At 45.2% G+C, this 13704-nt stretch overlaps 1 protein-coding gene across 4 annotated transcripts in view; it reads left to right on the top strand.

The window, feature by feature from the left end:
* Nucleotides 1-10569, top strand: part of Fbh1 (F-box DNA helicase 1) — a 34115-nt gene extending 23546 nt beyond the window's left edge. For all 4 annotated transcript variants that reach the window (XM_021182533.3, XM_021182525.2, XM_021182539.2 and 1 more), the window contains exons 14-21: nt 1332-1431; nt 1526-1647; nt 3525-3600; nt 3997-4194; nt 4643-4768; nt 5920-6026; nt 9387-9518; nt 10108-10569. In XM_021182533.3, coding sequence (XP_021038192.1) covers nt 1332-1431; nt 1526-1647; nt 3525-3600; nt 3997-4194; nt 4643-4768; nt 5920-6026; nt 9387-9518; nt 10108-10278 — 1032 coding nt within the window. In that variant the 3' untranslated portion in view covers nt 10279-10569. The remainder of the gene's footprint in view (nt 1-1331; nt 1432-1525; nt 1648-3524; nt 3601-3996; nt 4195-4642; nt 4769-5919; nt 6027-9386; nt 9519-10107) is intronic.
* The last annotated feature ends 3135 nt before the right edge of the window (nt 10570-13704 follow it).

Here is a 13704-nt window from a genome sequence, read left to right on the forward strand (position 1 = left end):
AGGCATTTCCTCAACTGAAGCTCCTTTTTCTGTGATAACTCCAGCTGTGTCAAGTTGACACACAAAACCAGCCAGTACAGTGGTCAAGAAAATATGGTCTTAGGCTGAGTGTTCTGAGTGTTGAAGGATAGGAACATATTCAGGTAGATGAGAGAGTGATGGGGGCAGCATGGGTCAAGGCAGAGAAACATGGCGATTGTCCATGGTGGCTTTTGTTTTCAGAAAGGAACTCCCTGTGTGTCTGTTCTGTCTCACAGGCTGGCTTTGAACCCACAGTCCTCCAGCCTCAACCTTGACTGCTAAGGATTATGGGCATGCACCACCACACCTGACTTAAAGTGTTTTTGTTTTGCCTTTTGTGTTATTAGGGATTGAAACCAAGGCTTGTCAAACAGGCACTCTATGTGTGCTCTGGATCCCCAGCCTAAAAGTCCTCATGTAACAAACAGGTGATAAATTGATGTTGGAAGAGGTCTTAGAGGCTAGGGCAAAATCTCTGACCTCTCTTCACGTTTGCATAATTTAAAACCCACAAGATGTGACTTGAGAAAGGGGTGAGGGGAGATTTTCTTAAAAGAAGTTAGCAGTTGCTGTTGAAATATCGTTGCAGAGAAGTGCTATTCAGAGAGTGGGGGATCCTTAGAGCAGGGCATTTCCTCCTCTCTGTATTATACTTCTCTTTCACAGCAGGAGAGCAGTTAATTAAAATGTTTGGGCAAGATTAATGTGACAGAGGGAGACAGAATTGAGTGTGAGAACAGAAGTCAGGTCACATAGGTGAGACAAGAAGTTCAGTGTCAACTGAAGCTGAAGACAGTGGTAAGAAAGGGAAATGGTGAGTGTGTGTGGGTGTGTGGTGGGGAGCGACCTGGGTGATAGACTGTTCCAGGGTTCCAATGTAGAAAATCCGAAGAGTGGGGCTAGAAAGTTGGCTCAGAGGTGAAGAATGTGCGCTTGGTGCTCTTGCAGGAACTCCAGTTCCAATTCCAGCACCCTTGTTAGGTCACAGCCTCCTGTAACACCAGCTCCAGGAGGGTCTGCTGCCTTTTTCTTCTGCTTTCTTTTTCACACTGTGTTAAAAGATGCACACCTGCTCACATATCCACAAACACATGCCTAATTAAAAATAATAAAAATAAGGTTTTCTTAAAAGGAGAAAATGCTACTGTTAATAGAAACAGTAATTTTTCAGTTGTCAGGCTCCTGTTTGTGTCCAAGTGTCTTTAGAAGTCTCACGTTCTTTTCCCAGGAGGTGTTGGCAGTGACAGAAGTGAGCTCACATATCACTGGGCAGGTGGCTGAGTGCGTTTGTTGTCTTGTTTCTCCAACAGAGTTTTAGATTTGGTGTGGAAATAGCCTATGTGGGAGCTACCATTTTGGATGTCTGCAAGAGAGTCAGGAAGAAGACGTTGGTTGGAGGGAACCATCAGAGTAAGGCTCTCTGTTGACCATCTGTCTGTCTTTCCCACCAAAGCTCCTTGTGCTCTACACATTGATTTGCATGGAGTTTGTGATTTCTCCTAAGGTGGCATAAGAGGTGACATAAAGGGACAAGTGGCTCTGCTGTCCAGGACCAACGCCAATGTGTTTGACGAGGCTGTCCGGGTAACAGAAGGAGAATCCCCTGCAAGGATACATTTGATTGGGGTAAGAGTAAATTTGTGAATAATGTAAATAAATTTCATGCACATTAGGGTCTCCTGTAGAGGAAACTATTTGGGTTTTGAATTTTTCTCCCTGGGCCACACTGTGACCAGACACTCTGATTGTGCTGATGAAACAATCCTGTGGAGTGAGCCCCTGGTGATGAAAGAGAACTACTCCTCCTACTACTCCTCCTCCTCCTCCTCTTCTTCTTCTTCTTCTTCTTCTTAAAGCAAACAGCTTCCATCTTTTTAAGATTTATTTATTTATTTATTTATTTATTTTTATGTATATGAGTACCCTGTAGCTGTACAGATGGTTGTGAGCTATCATGTGGTTGCTGGGAATTGAACTCAGGACCTCTGCTCATTCCAACCCAAAACTTTATTTATTATTATGTGTAAGTACACTGTAGCTGTCTGTCTTCAGACACACCAGAAGAGGGCATCAGATCTCATTATGGATGGTTGTGAGCCACCATGTGGTTGCTGGGATTTGAGCTCAGGACCTTCGGAAGAGCACTCAGTGCTCTTACCCGTGGAGCCATCTCTCCAGCCCGAGAACTCTTTTTATATGTGACTGTGCCTAGAGGCTTCTGGCCGCCAGGGTCTGCTGACTGTGTGTTGACTGTTAGTATAAGCACTGTTGGGCAGCAGCGGCTATCTGAAAACAGAGTTGCCTGCCTGGCTCTCCCTCTGGCCCCATAGCTAACTGGTATGAAGGGGGCAGGTCACCTTTGTTTGCTCATCTCTGCCTCCAGATGAAGCACTGCCACGCCTTTGTCTCCCTCATGCACAGCTGCAAGTAAGTGACATTGTGGTGCATGAACTTGGAAGCTGCTGCATGAGGAGAGGGTGTTTCCGAGAGCCTACTGTGTGTTCTCAGTAAATTATTCAATCTTTTGTTGTAAAGTAAATACTGCATAGACATTTTGGCACCGAAAGGGGAAAATATAATAATATAATATAATATAATTATTACATTGTAGTATATAATTCCAGTATTTCCTAAAAAAAAATCTTAGTTTTGCTAGTTATTTTTGTCTTTGTCCTTATAAGAGTGTATTTTTACATCATGGCTGGTAGGGTATACATAAAAGTGCTGTTGTTTTCACTCAGCTTGTCAGTTTATTTGGTCGTTGTACTTACGCCTCTCAGATTTCCAGTAGTAGTCACAGTTTAGCTGATTTCATGGTTGAATGGCGATAGTAATTTTGGAATATCATCCATGTTGGAAATGGAGTGTGTCGTTCTTCCTCTCCTACCTGTGATGTGTGTCATGGCACTAAACCACACACTTGATGTAAATCACAGTGTACATTGTTAGTGTTAGATCCGTGACCCTCACCAAAGGAGGAGAGCTTGTTAGGAATGGAGTCCTTGTCACTGCTGTCTCCTGTGCTAGGCATGGGTCTCTGTGAGTGCTAGAGTCAGTCTGGACCCAATGGGAGCTTCTTAGGTAGAACAGGAACAAACACGGTACAGTCAGGACCTTTCCTCCAAGAATCGATTTTAGATTACAGAAAAAAAAAAAAAAAAACAGCAGACGCGCCAGCAATTTATCGTGAGAAACAGCGATGAGTGGCTTGCCTGCAGCTCTGTTCTCAGTTGTGCCCATAGTCTAGACATTGTGCAGTGTGAAGGGCACACTGAGCTTGCCTGTGTACCGATGACAGAACACTGCACAGCTTGGCCTTTCCTTTCTGAAGCACTGGTAGAGTCTGAGGCAGCAGCCTGATGCTCTGTGGTCTCTCTCTGTGTGCTGTGGCCATATTTGAGATTGGTTTCTAAGAAATCATCTCATTTCAAGATCTCATCTCTGGATTTGTTTTACTTTAAAGAAAAGCAAACAAAAAAACCCCACTGGAACATTTTTTTCAGGGGATTAAATCGTTTGGATTGGACAGAATCATTGACATTTGGACCCTTCTTCAGCCAGAGGAAGAACGGAGGAAACGTGAGTACTGGCTCGGGGGGAGCAGCACTGAGCCAGGGCCTGAGCCGGGACCTCCTTCCTCTGAGGAAGAGGGTTTACCTTCCCCCTGCAGGGGCACGAGGGCCTGTGCTTAGAAGTATGCCAGGGTTTCCAGCTCCTCCTCAGGGGCCTCATTGGTTGCCAGTGTTGTCCTCTCAGCCACTTCCCCTGCATGCTTCTGCCTGTCTGGGCAGCTGGACGCTCCATCTTCTCTGTGGTACTTTTCCTCCTTGGACTGTACTGTTTCAGATCTCTTAATTGATGAGATTCTCGAGCATATGGCTTGTGATGCTCAATTGAGGACCAAGAGGCCACTGTACTGACTTGATGATGGACACACAGTGAGTGATCATTTCACCTGATGTGTCTCCTCCTTAGGAGACCTCATCATCAAAGACAGGTTCATCAGAAGATGGGTGCATAAAGAAGGCTTCAGTGGCTTCAAGAGGTATGTGACTGCTGCCGAGGACAAGGAACTGGAAGCGAAGATTGCGGTAGTTGAAAAATACAATATCAGGATTCCAGAACTGGTAGAAAGGATAGAGAGATGCCACATAGACGATTTGGACTTTGCAGGTAAGGAAAGTGGCTGTTACCTTCCCTCCAAGAGGAGGAGTAGATTGTTTCTTGAAGTATCTCTGCATCTGTACCTGCCAGAAGCTGTGCTCTAAGAGAATAAGTAAATAAGGAAGCGGAGCTGTTCTTTTCCCACTGGCTCTTTTTATTTCTATCCCACTTTCAAGCCACTGGAATAGAATTTTCTAGACCTGCTCTGCCATGTGTGACTTTGGACAAGCTGGAAAGCCGTCTTCTGTGTATAGAGTGAGCATGGGGTGTGGTAAAGTTACTTTGGGCATACTTGAATGGCATACTTTGAGGTATTCCTGTGACTAAATTTTTACTTTCTCAGTCCTTCTTCCTCCTGTGCTCTTTTCCTGTGCTGGGCACACCTGCAAGGATGCTAGTCTCCTCTTGGATTTTCCCCTGTGGGGCCCCCATCTAACTTGCCGTGTTTGTTTTTTAGAGTACATTTTGGGCACCGTGCACAAAGCCAAAGGGTTAGAGTTTGACACTGTGCACGTTTTGGATGATTTCGTGAAAGTGCCTTGTGCCAGGCATAATCTTGCCCAGCTTCCTCACTTCAGAGTTGGTAAGGACACTGGAAGGGGACACAGCTCCTGGGATGTTCCTGCTTTGTAGCTGGGAGGTGACCGCTTTGGTTTCGATGGGATAGAATGGCCTCCTGTTCTAGAACAAATGTAATGCCTAGTCCTAAACTTCTGATTGTTAATACTGTGGTTTTAGAGAATTCAGGCTTCCACAGGGCCTTTCTTTCAGGAGGCTGGTAGGTGTTAAGTCACTTTGATGTCCCTGTGGACACAACAGCCCATCAGCATCATATACGAGGTGTCCTAGCCTCGTACAAACTCAAAATAATAGTTTACTTACCAATGCAAAAACCTCTGTGTGTTTGTTACTGTTTGCAGTGCTAGTGGTTGAAAGAAGAGTCTTGCATGTTCAGGTACAATATCCCAGCCTGCAGAGTACCTGCTTCTCAGTTTCTGGCTTCAGTGAATTCTTGAGGCTTATTGTTAAAGTCTGTACAGTGATGCTTTTGTTTTGATTTTTAAATCTCAGAATAAAAGCAGTTGAGTTTATAAACCAAAAAACTCTCTTAATATTTACATACTTTTTTAGACACCTGCTGTGTTATGATATGGCTTACACATTGCATAGTCCATCCATTCAGAGTGTCCACACAGCTCAGTGGCTTCTAGTCTGTTCATAGATTGACTCATCTAGTTTGCTACGTATTGAGACTTGGAGGTGACAGGTGGGAGGTGGGCATATAAGTGTATTATCATCCTGTGATGTGAGGCAGTTCCAGATCAGTGACTCATCCACACAGACACTGTAGGAAAGTGGGAGGAGCACAGACCTCAGTTCAGCTCCAGCCGGTAGTTAGTAGTGGGTCACAGACAAGAAGAAAGGGGCACAACAAACATTAGACTCCATTGGCTCCACTGCACGCATTAGTATCCAGTGGGTTCATTGCAGATTTTGAGTCGTTAACTAAGATGTAACTTAAGACTAAAAAGACTAAAAAGAAACCAATATTTTGTATAAGTAGTTATCGCGGGTTTGACTTGTTTTTTTCCATTTGGCATGTGTAGGAAACCTTTGTATACACGGCTAGCAAACACTGAGAGGTTTATAAGGAAGCTAGTGGGGAGTTAGAAGCATTTGGATGACAGATGAGTTTGCGGGCAGGCCTTTGATTGTTTGCCCTCCTTTGTTTAGAGTCGTTTTCTGAGGATGAATGGAATTTACTGTATGTTGCTGTTACTCGTGCCAAGAAGCGGCTCATAATGACCAAATCCCTGGAGAACATCCTGACTCTGGCTGGGGTAAGAGGACTGGGAAACAGGAGTTACTTTCCTTGTGTTTGAGCCACACATGATTTGAGAGATCAACATTAGGCCTAACGAGTCCCTAAGATAGTCTGTCGTGGTAGTGCATGCCTTTAATCTCAGGGCAGAGACAGACTGATCTCTATGAATTTGAGGCCAGCCTGATCCACAAAGAGAGTTCCAGGACAGCAGGGCTCGTTACACAGAGAAACCCTGTACAGAGGCAAGGTTACTGAAGCGGGTAGGGTCTAACAAGTGGTATGAGAATGGGGTCTGTGCCAGACTCTATAGGCTTGCTTAAAATGTCAGCGGTTTTCATACCATTCTTAACTCTGCATGTGCTCAGCTAATTCACGTATCCTGTGGGAAAACTGGCAAGTTTGTTTTCTAAAGCTACACTTCTCCCTTCTGCTTCTTCTGAAATGGCAGCTGCTTCTTGCAGTAGGCTTTCCAAGAAGAATTCACCCTTCTGGGGAACATTACTCTTTAGGCATTGGGGCCAAGTCCCGTTGGAGACTGAGGAAAGTGAGCGGGTTCAGACCCAGTCTTCTATGTAATCCTCAAGCTTTACCCGCCATTAACAACTTCCTCTCCTTGCCTGCCTTATCTCTGTCTCTGGCCTGCTTTTCACAGGCACAGGATAAATGAATTCAGTCAACCACCCTTGAGTTTGTATTAACAGTTCCTAGGATGCATCCTTCCTGAACCAAAGAGATTTAAGTTGGGAGTTTAAACTGTAAGTGTGAAAGCTGACAGAGGTGCTTTCGCCTTCAGTGTTACATTAGTGTTTGGACCTTTAATAAACCATTCTGGCACATGACAGCTTCCCAGTAGAAGTCTTACAGAACACAATAATCATTTCACACTGTGAGTTAGGTAGCATTTTACCTCTGGAAGTGTTGAGACAGTAGAGTTGAGAAAAGAATCCATGAAGGCTGGAGAGGAAGCTCAGTGGGTAACAGAGCTGGGCCCTGGGAGGAGTAGATAGCTTAGAAGGGAACCAAAGCTGTCAGCTGATACCACTAATAATGTTGTCTAACATTCTTTTATGTGTGTAGAATCATTATGATTCGAAAAGACACAATGAATTTGTGTAGCTGCTCTGGGAGGACTTGACAAGAATCTGTTACTTAAGGAGTTCAGGCTGTCAGTTGTTAGGACTCAGTTGGAACCGGAATGTTTGTGTCAACGTTGTTGTTGCTTTCGTGGAATGCTTGACATACACTAACGAAAGAAAGGTGGTTGTGTTTCAGCTCACAGTTCATAGGGTTCATCATGGTGGAAAAGATGTATTGCCGCAGTGCAGCTCATACCTTGTTTTGTTTTGTTTTTAATATTTTTTATTAGGTATTTTCCTCATTTACATTTCCAATGCTATCCCAAAAGTCCCCCATACCCTCCCCCCCACTCCCCTACCCACCCACTCCCACTTTTTGGCCCTGGCATTCCCCTGTACTGGGGCATATAAAGTTTGCAAGTCCAATGGGCCTCTCTTTCCAGTGATGGCCGACTAGGCCATCTTTTGATACATATGCAGCTAGAGTCAAGAGCTCCCAGGTACTGGTTAGTTCATATTGTTGTTCCACCTATAGGGTTGCAGTTCCCTTTAGCTCCTTGGGTACTTTCTCTAGCTCCTCCATTGGGGGCCCTGTGATCCATCCAATAGCTGACTGTGAGCATCCACTTCTGAGTTTGCTAGGCCCCGGCATAGTCTCACAAGAGACAGCTATATCAGGGTCCTTTCAGCAAAATCTTGCTGGTATATGCAATGGTGTCAGCATTTGGAGGCTGATTATGGGATGGTCCCCCGAGTGGGGCAGTCTCTGGATGGTCCATCCTTTCGTCTCAGCTCCAAACTTTGTCTCTGTAACTCCTTCCATGGGTGTTTTGTTCCCAATTCTAAGAAGGGGCAAAGTGGCTCATACCTTGTTAGTGAGGTAGCAGAGAAAGAGCTATACAGGGAAGGTCAGGGCCAGGGCAAGCCCCAGATTGCTCCAACTGGTTCCCACCTCGTACTTTTCACCACCCCCAGGAATGTCATAGTATGGATCCATCTATTTTGATTAGACAGGGTCTGATTGTCTTTAGAATTACCCTCACAGACACATGCAACAGCATGCTTCACTAATTTGTAGTGAATAGATTCTCTATCAGTCAGCCTGATAGTGAAGACTATTACAGTAATTCTGTTTCTTCTATTTTTCTGTAACACATAGAAAAGTCCTGCAATAGAGAACCAAATGAATCAAATAGTGGTCACAGATAGTGAAAAATTCAGTAAGTAGCTTGTTGTTACCCAGCAAATGTGGAGTCCCACTTTAGTGGTCAGAAAACATGTGCAGTCTGCTAATATGTCTATACTGTATAGAACTCTGGAGCCACCCAACCTGAGATGAAGGGCCCTGGCCTGGTGGCACCTACACTTGAGATCGCTAATGTTCTGTTGGGTGTTTGCTTGCTGTGTGCCAGGCTCTAACCCTCCCTTGTGCTGTGGTGTTTCCTCTTTATGGAGACAATGTGCAGATAGAAGAGCTGCAGGAACCTTCTCTCCTGTACGCTGTGCAGACAGGAATATGCTGGGTCGGTTTGGACTTTGGTGCTGGGATTGAACCAAGCCTTGAACGCTATCAGAAAGTGCTGTAACTGAACTGCTTCTTCACTGAGGCATCTGTTTCTTACAGTTCTGAGGTTTTGCTCACCTGGTTTCTAATTTATGCAGATAAATCTCTGGGTCAAGCATAAGTGTGCCTACAACTTTAGCCCTTGGAAGGGAAGGGCACGGGGATTGGGCGTTTAACCCCAACCTGGACTGCACAGTGAGACTTTATCTCAAAATAATAATATTGCAGTTGGTAATAGGGTCTGTGAATCCAAAATAGTCCTGAAATATCATGGTTTTTTGTTTTGTTTTGTTTTGTTTTTGTTTTTTTAAAGATTTATTTATTTATTTATTATATGTAAGTACACTGTAGCTGTCTTCAGACATTCCAGAAGAGGAAGTCAGATCTCGTTACAGATGGTTGTGAGCCACCATGTGGTTGCTGGGATTTGAACTCCAGACCTTCGGAAGAGCAGTCGGGTGCTCTTACCCACTGAGCCATCTCACCAGCCCGAAATACCATGTTTTTATCAGTCTCTTTTATAAAATCCTAGCAATATTACCAAAGAGCTCATTGGACTGTCTGGAGTGCTGTTTCTTGGCAATAGTACTGGAGTTGGGAGCATTAGAAAATGAGGACACAGGCAGTGGCTCTCTGCTGCTGCCTGTCTGAAGGTGTAGAAGGTCCTCCGCTGGTAGAGGTTTCAAGCAGAAGGCAGCAGTATTGCCATTCATCTCTCTGTCTTTCTCCTTCACAGGAGTATTTCTTGCAAGCAGAGTTGACAAGTAACGTTTTGAAAACAGGAGTGGTCCACTGCTGTGTGGGGCAGTGCAACAACACCATCCCTGTGGACACCATTCTTACCATGAAGAAACTGCCTATCACTTATGTACGTTCACTGTGGGAGTTAACTCACTCAGACACCTTTTATTGCTTGTGAGTCATGTGTCTGTCTAGGTTCTGGATGAGGAAGGTAATGGAGTCATTTCTATAATGCTTCCCTAAGAGTTTTATATGGAAGCATGGCAGATATGAGTTCTGCCTTTTTGTCAGAGATGGAACTAATGATCTAAAGTGAAGTTGGGTTGGATGACTGGTATTTCCTGGGTGTGCTAAAGACTTCCAGCATGGGAGGTAGAGTTAGGATGTGATACTTCAGAGGGGAGCTGTTTACCTGGAGGACCTGGTTCAGTCTTTCTTTGTTCTTTATCCCTTTCTTATTCTCTGGTGCTAGAAACTGAGCATGCTAGTTGTGTATTCCAGCGCTCAGCAGTCCCTAGTTCTTTATCTCCTGATGGGATGATTGTGTTAGTCCTCTAAAGGACTGGGATGGAGCTGAGTCTAGATCAGTGATCAGTGGGTGTGCACAGCCACAATGAATCAGCATGTTAGCAGATGTGACAGTAATTCAGTGCTTTTTAGTGAAAAATTTTTATCCTTAGATTGTCCCTTACTCTTTTTCTTATCCATCCTTGTAGAGCAACAGGAAGGAAAACAAGGGTGGCTACCTCTGCCACTCATGTGCAGAGCAGCGGATCGGGCCTTTGGCATTCCTGACTGCCTCCCCAGAGCAGGTGCGTGCCATGGAACGCACTGTGGAAGACATAGTGCTGCCCAGGCACGAGGCCCTGCTCTTCCTTGTCTTCTGAGAGGCTGTGACTCCACGTGCTAAAGGAGCCATTCTGGGCTGCATTTCTGCTCACCGGAGACTCTGAGTTCAATCACAGCATCTCTGAGGAGGAAGATACCAACCAGAGTGGACCTGCCATTTCCCCGTTCCTTACAGAGAGCCAGTTCCCACTTGCCTGTCCTCCACATGCCTCAGGCCAGGGAACTGGAAGAAGTTCTTTTGATAAAAAAATCATTTTATGTATTTAAACTTTTATTACAAGGTTTCAATTAAACAGGTATTGAGCAGTGGCGTGCCACTGTGAAGTCTAGCTTCGGTACTGTCATTTCTAAGCTTTCTCCTGTCTCTGTTCCCTGTCACTGTTCACATCGTCTTCATGCTGAGGAGTGACACAGGAGCAAGCCATAGTGGGTCTTTGTTATTTAGAGTTTACGGAATAGACAGGAAAGTGGCATGTGTTCAGAAGACATGCACAGAGTGGCAGTAGCTGGCTCTCTGAATTTCTTGTTGGTACAGCTGGAGATTAAAACACTTGCAGGAAAGTTATGGTCAGCAGTCAGTGAGAAGAGGACAGGGAGTCACTAAGGGGGAGATGGGAAATTGGTCCCCTCATTACTGTACACAGGGGTATGGGGTGATGCCTGTGATAAAGGTAACTTCATACAGAGACGACCAGCAAAAAGACCAGAGCACGTTGGTGTACATTGCTGTACTGTTTGAGATGTTTGCCAGCTAGCAATTCCTGATGCTGGTGGCTGGTGGCCACCCAGAGAACTGACCATGCTAGCCTCAACTCGGGCCTTCCAGCATCAGCTCTTAGGGCTCGCTCCCGTTATAGTTTGGATGATATGTTAGGGAAGTCAGAGAAGGTGAAGACTAGAGTTAGAGTGTCAGCAGGATATGATGGCTGATGGGCTAACCCATGGTAACATAGTGGGCTAGTTATCACAGCACAGGTAGTTTTCAGATGACCACCATAGGCATCACCTACTTTTTAAGCCACTTCAGATCTCTAGAGTCAGAAATTTGAGCTCATGTCCTAGCAGGTGGTGGTTAGCAAGTCCTACAAATGACCCTGAGACACTGAATTTTGAGAACTTCTTTTGCTATTAAGAAGGTAGAGCCAGTTGTTAGTGCTTAGATGGACGTGGGTACTGTGATAGGGTCTCAACATGACCCCTGCTTTTCCAGATAGCTGACGGCAGCTTTCACTGATAAAGAGAAATGGGAGACACGTAAAAGCAGTGCCGAGTAGGACTGTGGGGCTCACAGAGGAATCCAAGAAGCATCACCCAGGAAGCATTTGTATGAAGAGCTCTACATTGTTAAAGAACCCCGAGCTAGAAATGCAGGTTTGGGGGTTGCAGCATAGGTGGTAGGTGAGGTAAATAAATTGAAGGGCCTCAGTGAACTCAACCTTCAGGCATGAGAAGAAGAGCAGAAGTCTAAAGCAAGGTGGGAGACAGAGGGCTTGGAGTACAGAGAGCTGAAGTGGTCTACAAAGGTGGTGACAGCAGATTTCAGGGAATGGCCATCATGGTGGGGTTGTCACTGTGCTCAAGAGAAGGAAGTTTGAGAATAAGTGGGCATCAGTATCTTAAAGAGACCACATGAAAGAAAAGTGAAGCAAGGTCCCCTGACTGGATGTCAGTGGTGATGTCAGCTGACCAGGCCAGCAAGGCTGGGGTACACAGCTCCCTGTAATCCCAGCATTCAGGAGGTAGAGGCCAGATGAGCACAAGTTCCAAGCTAGCCTTGGCTACATGGAGGACTCTCATGCTGGAAACTAAGCGGCAGTGAACTTCTGCTCTTCTTATTCTCCACAGCCCTGTCGGATGAGCTCGCCGAAGCCCTTCCATCTATCTACCTCACCTACCACCTGCACCTTGCAACCCCTAGCACTGGAGTCTGTGAGTGACACAAGAGAGGGGACAAGCCAGGGTTGGGGAGGGAATCCCGGATTAAACCACTGTACAGGAGGAGGACAGGGTACCAAGGTAATACCAGATATTCCCAAACAGCATACAAGGAGATGGCTGGAATCTACGGAAATAGTATTTAAAAAGGCAAGTCCCAGAGATTGAGAATAGGGCTACTATCTTACCTTTTATAGTTGTGATAAACACCATGACCAAGAGCTACTTACAGAAGGACATTTGTTGGCTCACAGTTCCAGAGGGAGAGGCCATAATGATGAGGAGGACATGACAGCAGGCGACTCTGACAGAAGGCTGGGTGGTCACATTTCTGTCTACACTGAGGAAGCAGAGAACGAGCAAGAAGTGGAGGGAGGTTATGAACTCGCTAAGTCCAGTGACTTGACTTTCTCCAGCAAGGCTCCATCTCTTAAAAAATGTTCCTTAGTCTCTGCCAACAGTGCTACCATCTCAGGACCTTTGGTGGCTGTGAAGGTTTAAATGACGGTTCCCTTCAAATTCACATTAATCATCGTAGGCTGGATGGTGGGATGTAACCTAGTGTACCACTGTAGAAATCAGTATGGAGAATCCTCAGGAATTTTTGCCTCTGTAATCTCCACGACGTCATAGAACACTGAAAAAAGCAGCAGCCATGTGCAGGAACCACTTTGTCCTGGAAAGACTAAGTGTCCACAAAGGTTATTCTAAAGGAGGGTTTGAAGGTTGCATTCTTTTTTTTTTTTTTTTTTGGAGTTTTTTTTTTTTTTTAATTTTTAATATTTTTATTACATATTTTCCTCAATTACATTTCCAATGTTATCCCAAAAGTCCCCCATAGCGCCCCCCACATCCCTACCCACCCATTCCCATTCTTTTGGCCCTGGCATTCCCCTATATTGGGGCATATAAAGTTTGCAAGTCCAATGGGCCTCTCTTTCCATTCATGGCCGACGAGACCATCTTTCGATACATATGCAGCTAGAGACAAGAGCTCCGGGGTTCTGGTTAGTACATCATGTTGTTCCAACAATACGGTTGCAGATCCCTTTAGCTCCTTGGGTACTTTCTCTAGCTTCTCCAGAGGGAGCCCTGTGATACATCCAATAGCTGACTGTGAACATCCACTCCTGTGTTTGCTAGGCCCCGGCATCGTCTCACAAGAGACAGCTATATTTGGGTCCTTTCAGCAAAATCTTGCTAGTGTATGCAATGGTGTCAGCGTTTAGAAGCTGCTTATGGGATGGATCCCTGGATACGGCAGTCTCTAAATGGTCCATCCTTTCATCACAGCTACGAACTTTGTCTCTGTAACTCCTTCCCCGGGTGTTTTGTTCCCAATTCTAAGAAGGTGCACAGTGTCCACACTTTGGTCTTCATTCTTCTTGAGTTTCATGCGTTTAGCAAATTGTATCTCATATCTTGGGTATCCTAAGTTTTGGGCTAATATCCACTTATCAGTGAATACATATTGTGTGAGTTCTTTTGTGATTGTGTTACTTCACTCAAGATGATGCCCTCCAGGTCCA

This window comes from Mus caroli, unplaced genomic scaffold, assembly GCF_978045245.1.
Source record: "Mus caroli unplaced genomic scaffold, Mus_caroli_1 scaffold_2, whole genome shotgun sequence".
Classification (NCBI taxonomy): domain Eukaryota; kingdom Metazoa; phylum Chordata; class Mammalia; order Rodentia; family Muridae; genus Mus; species Mus caroli.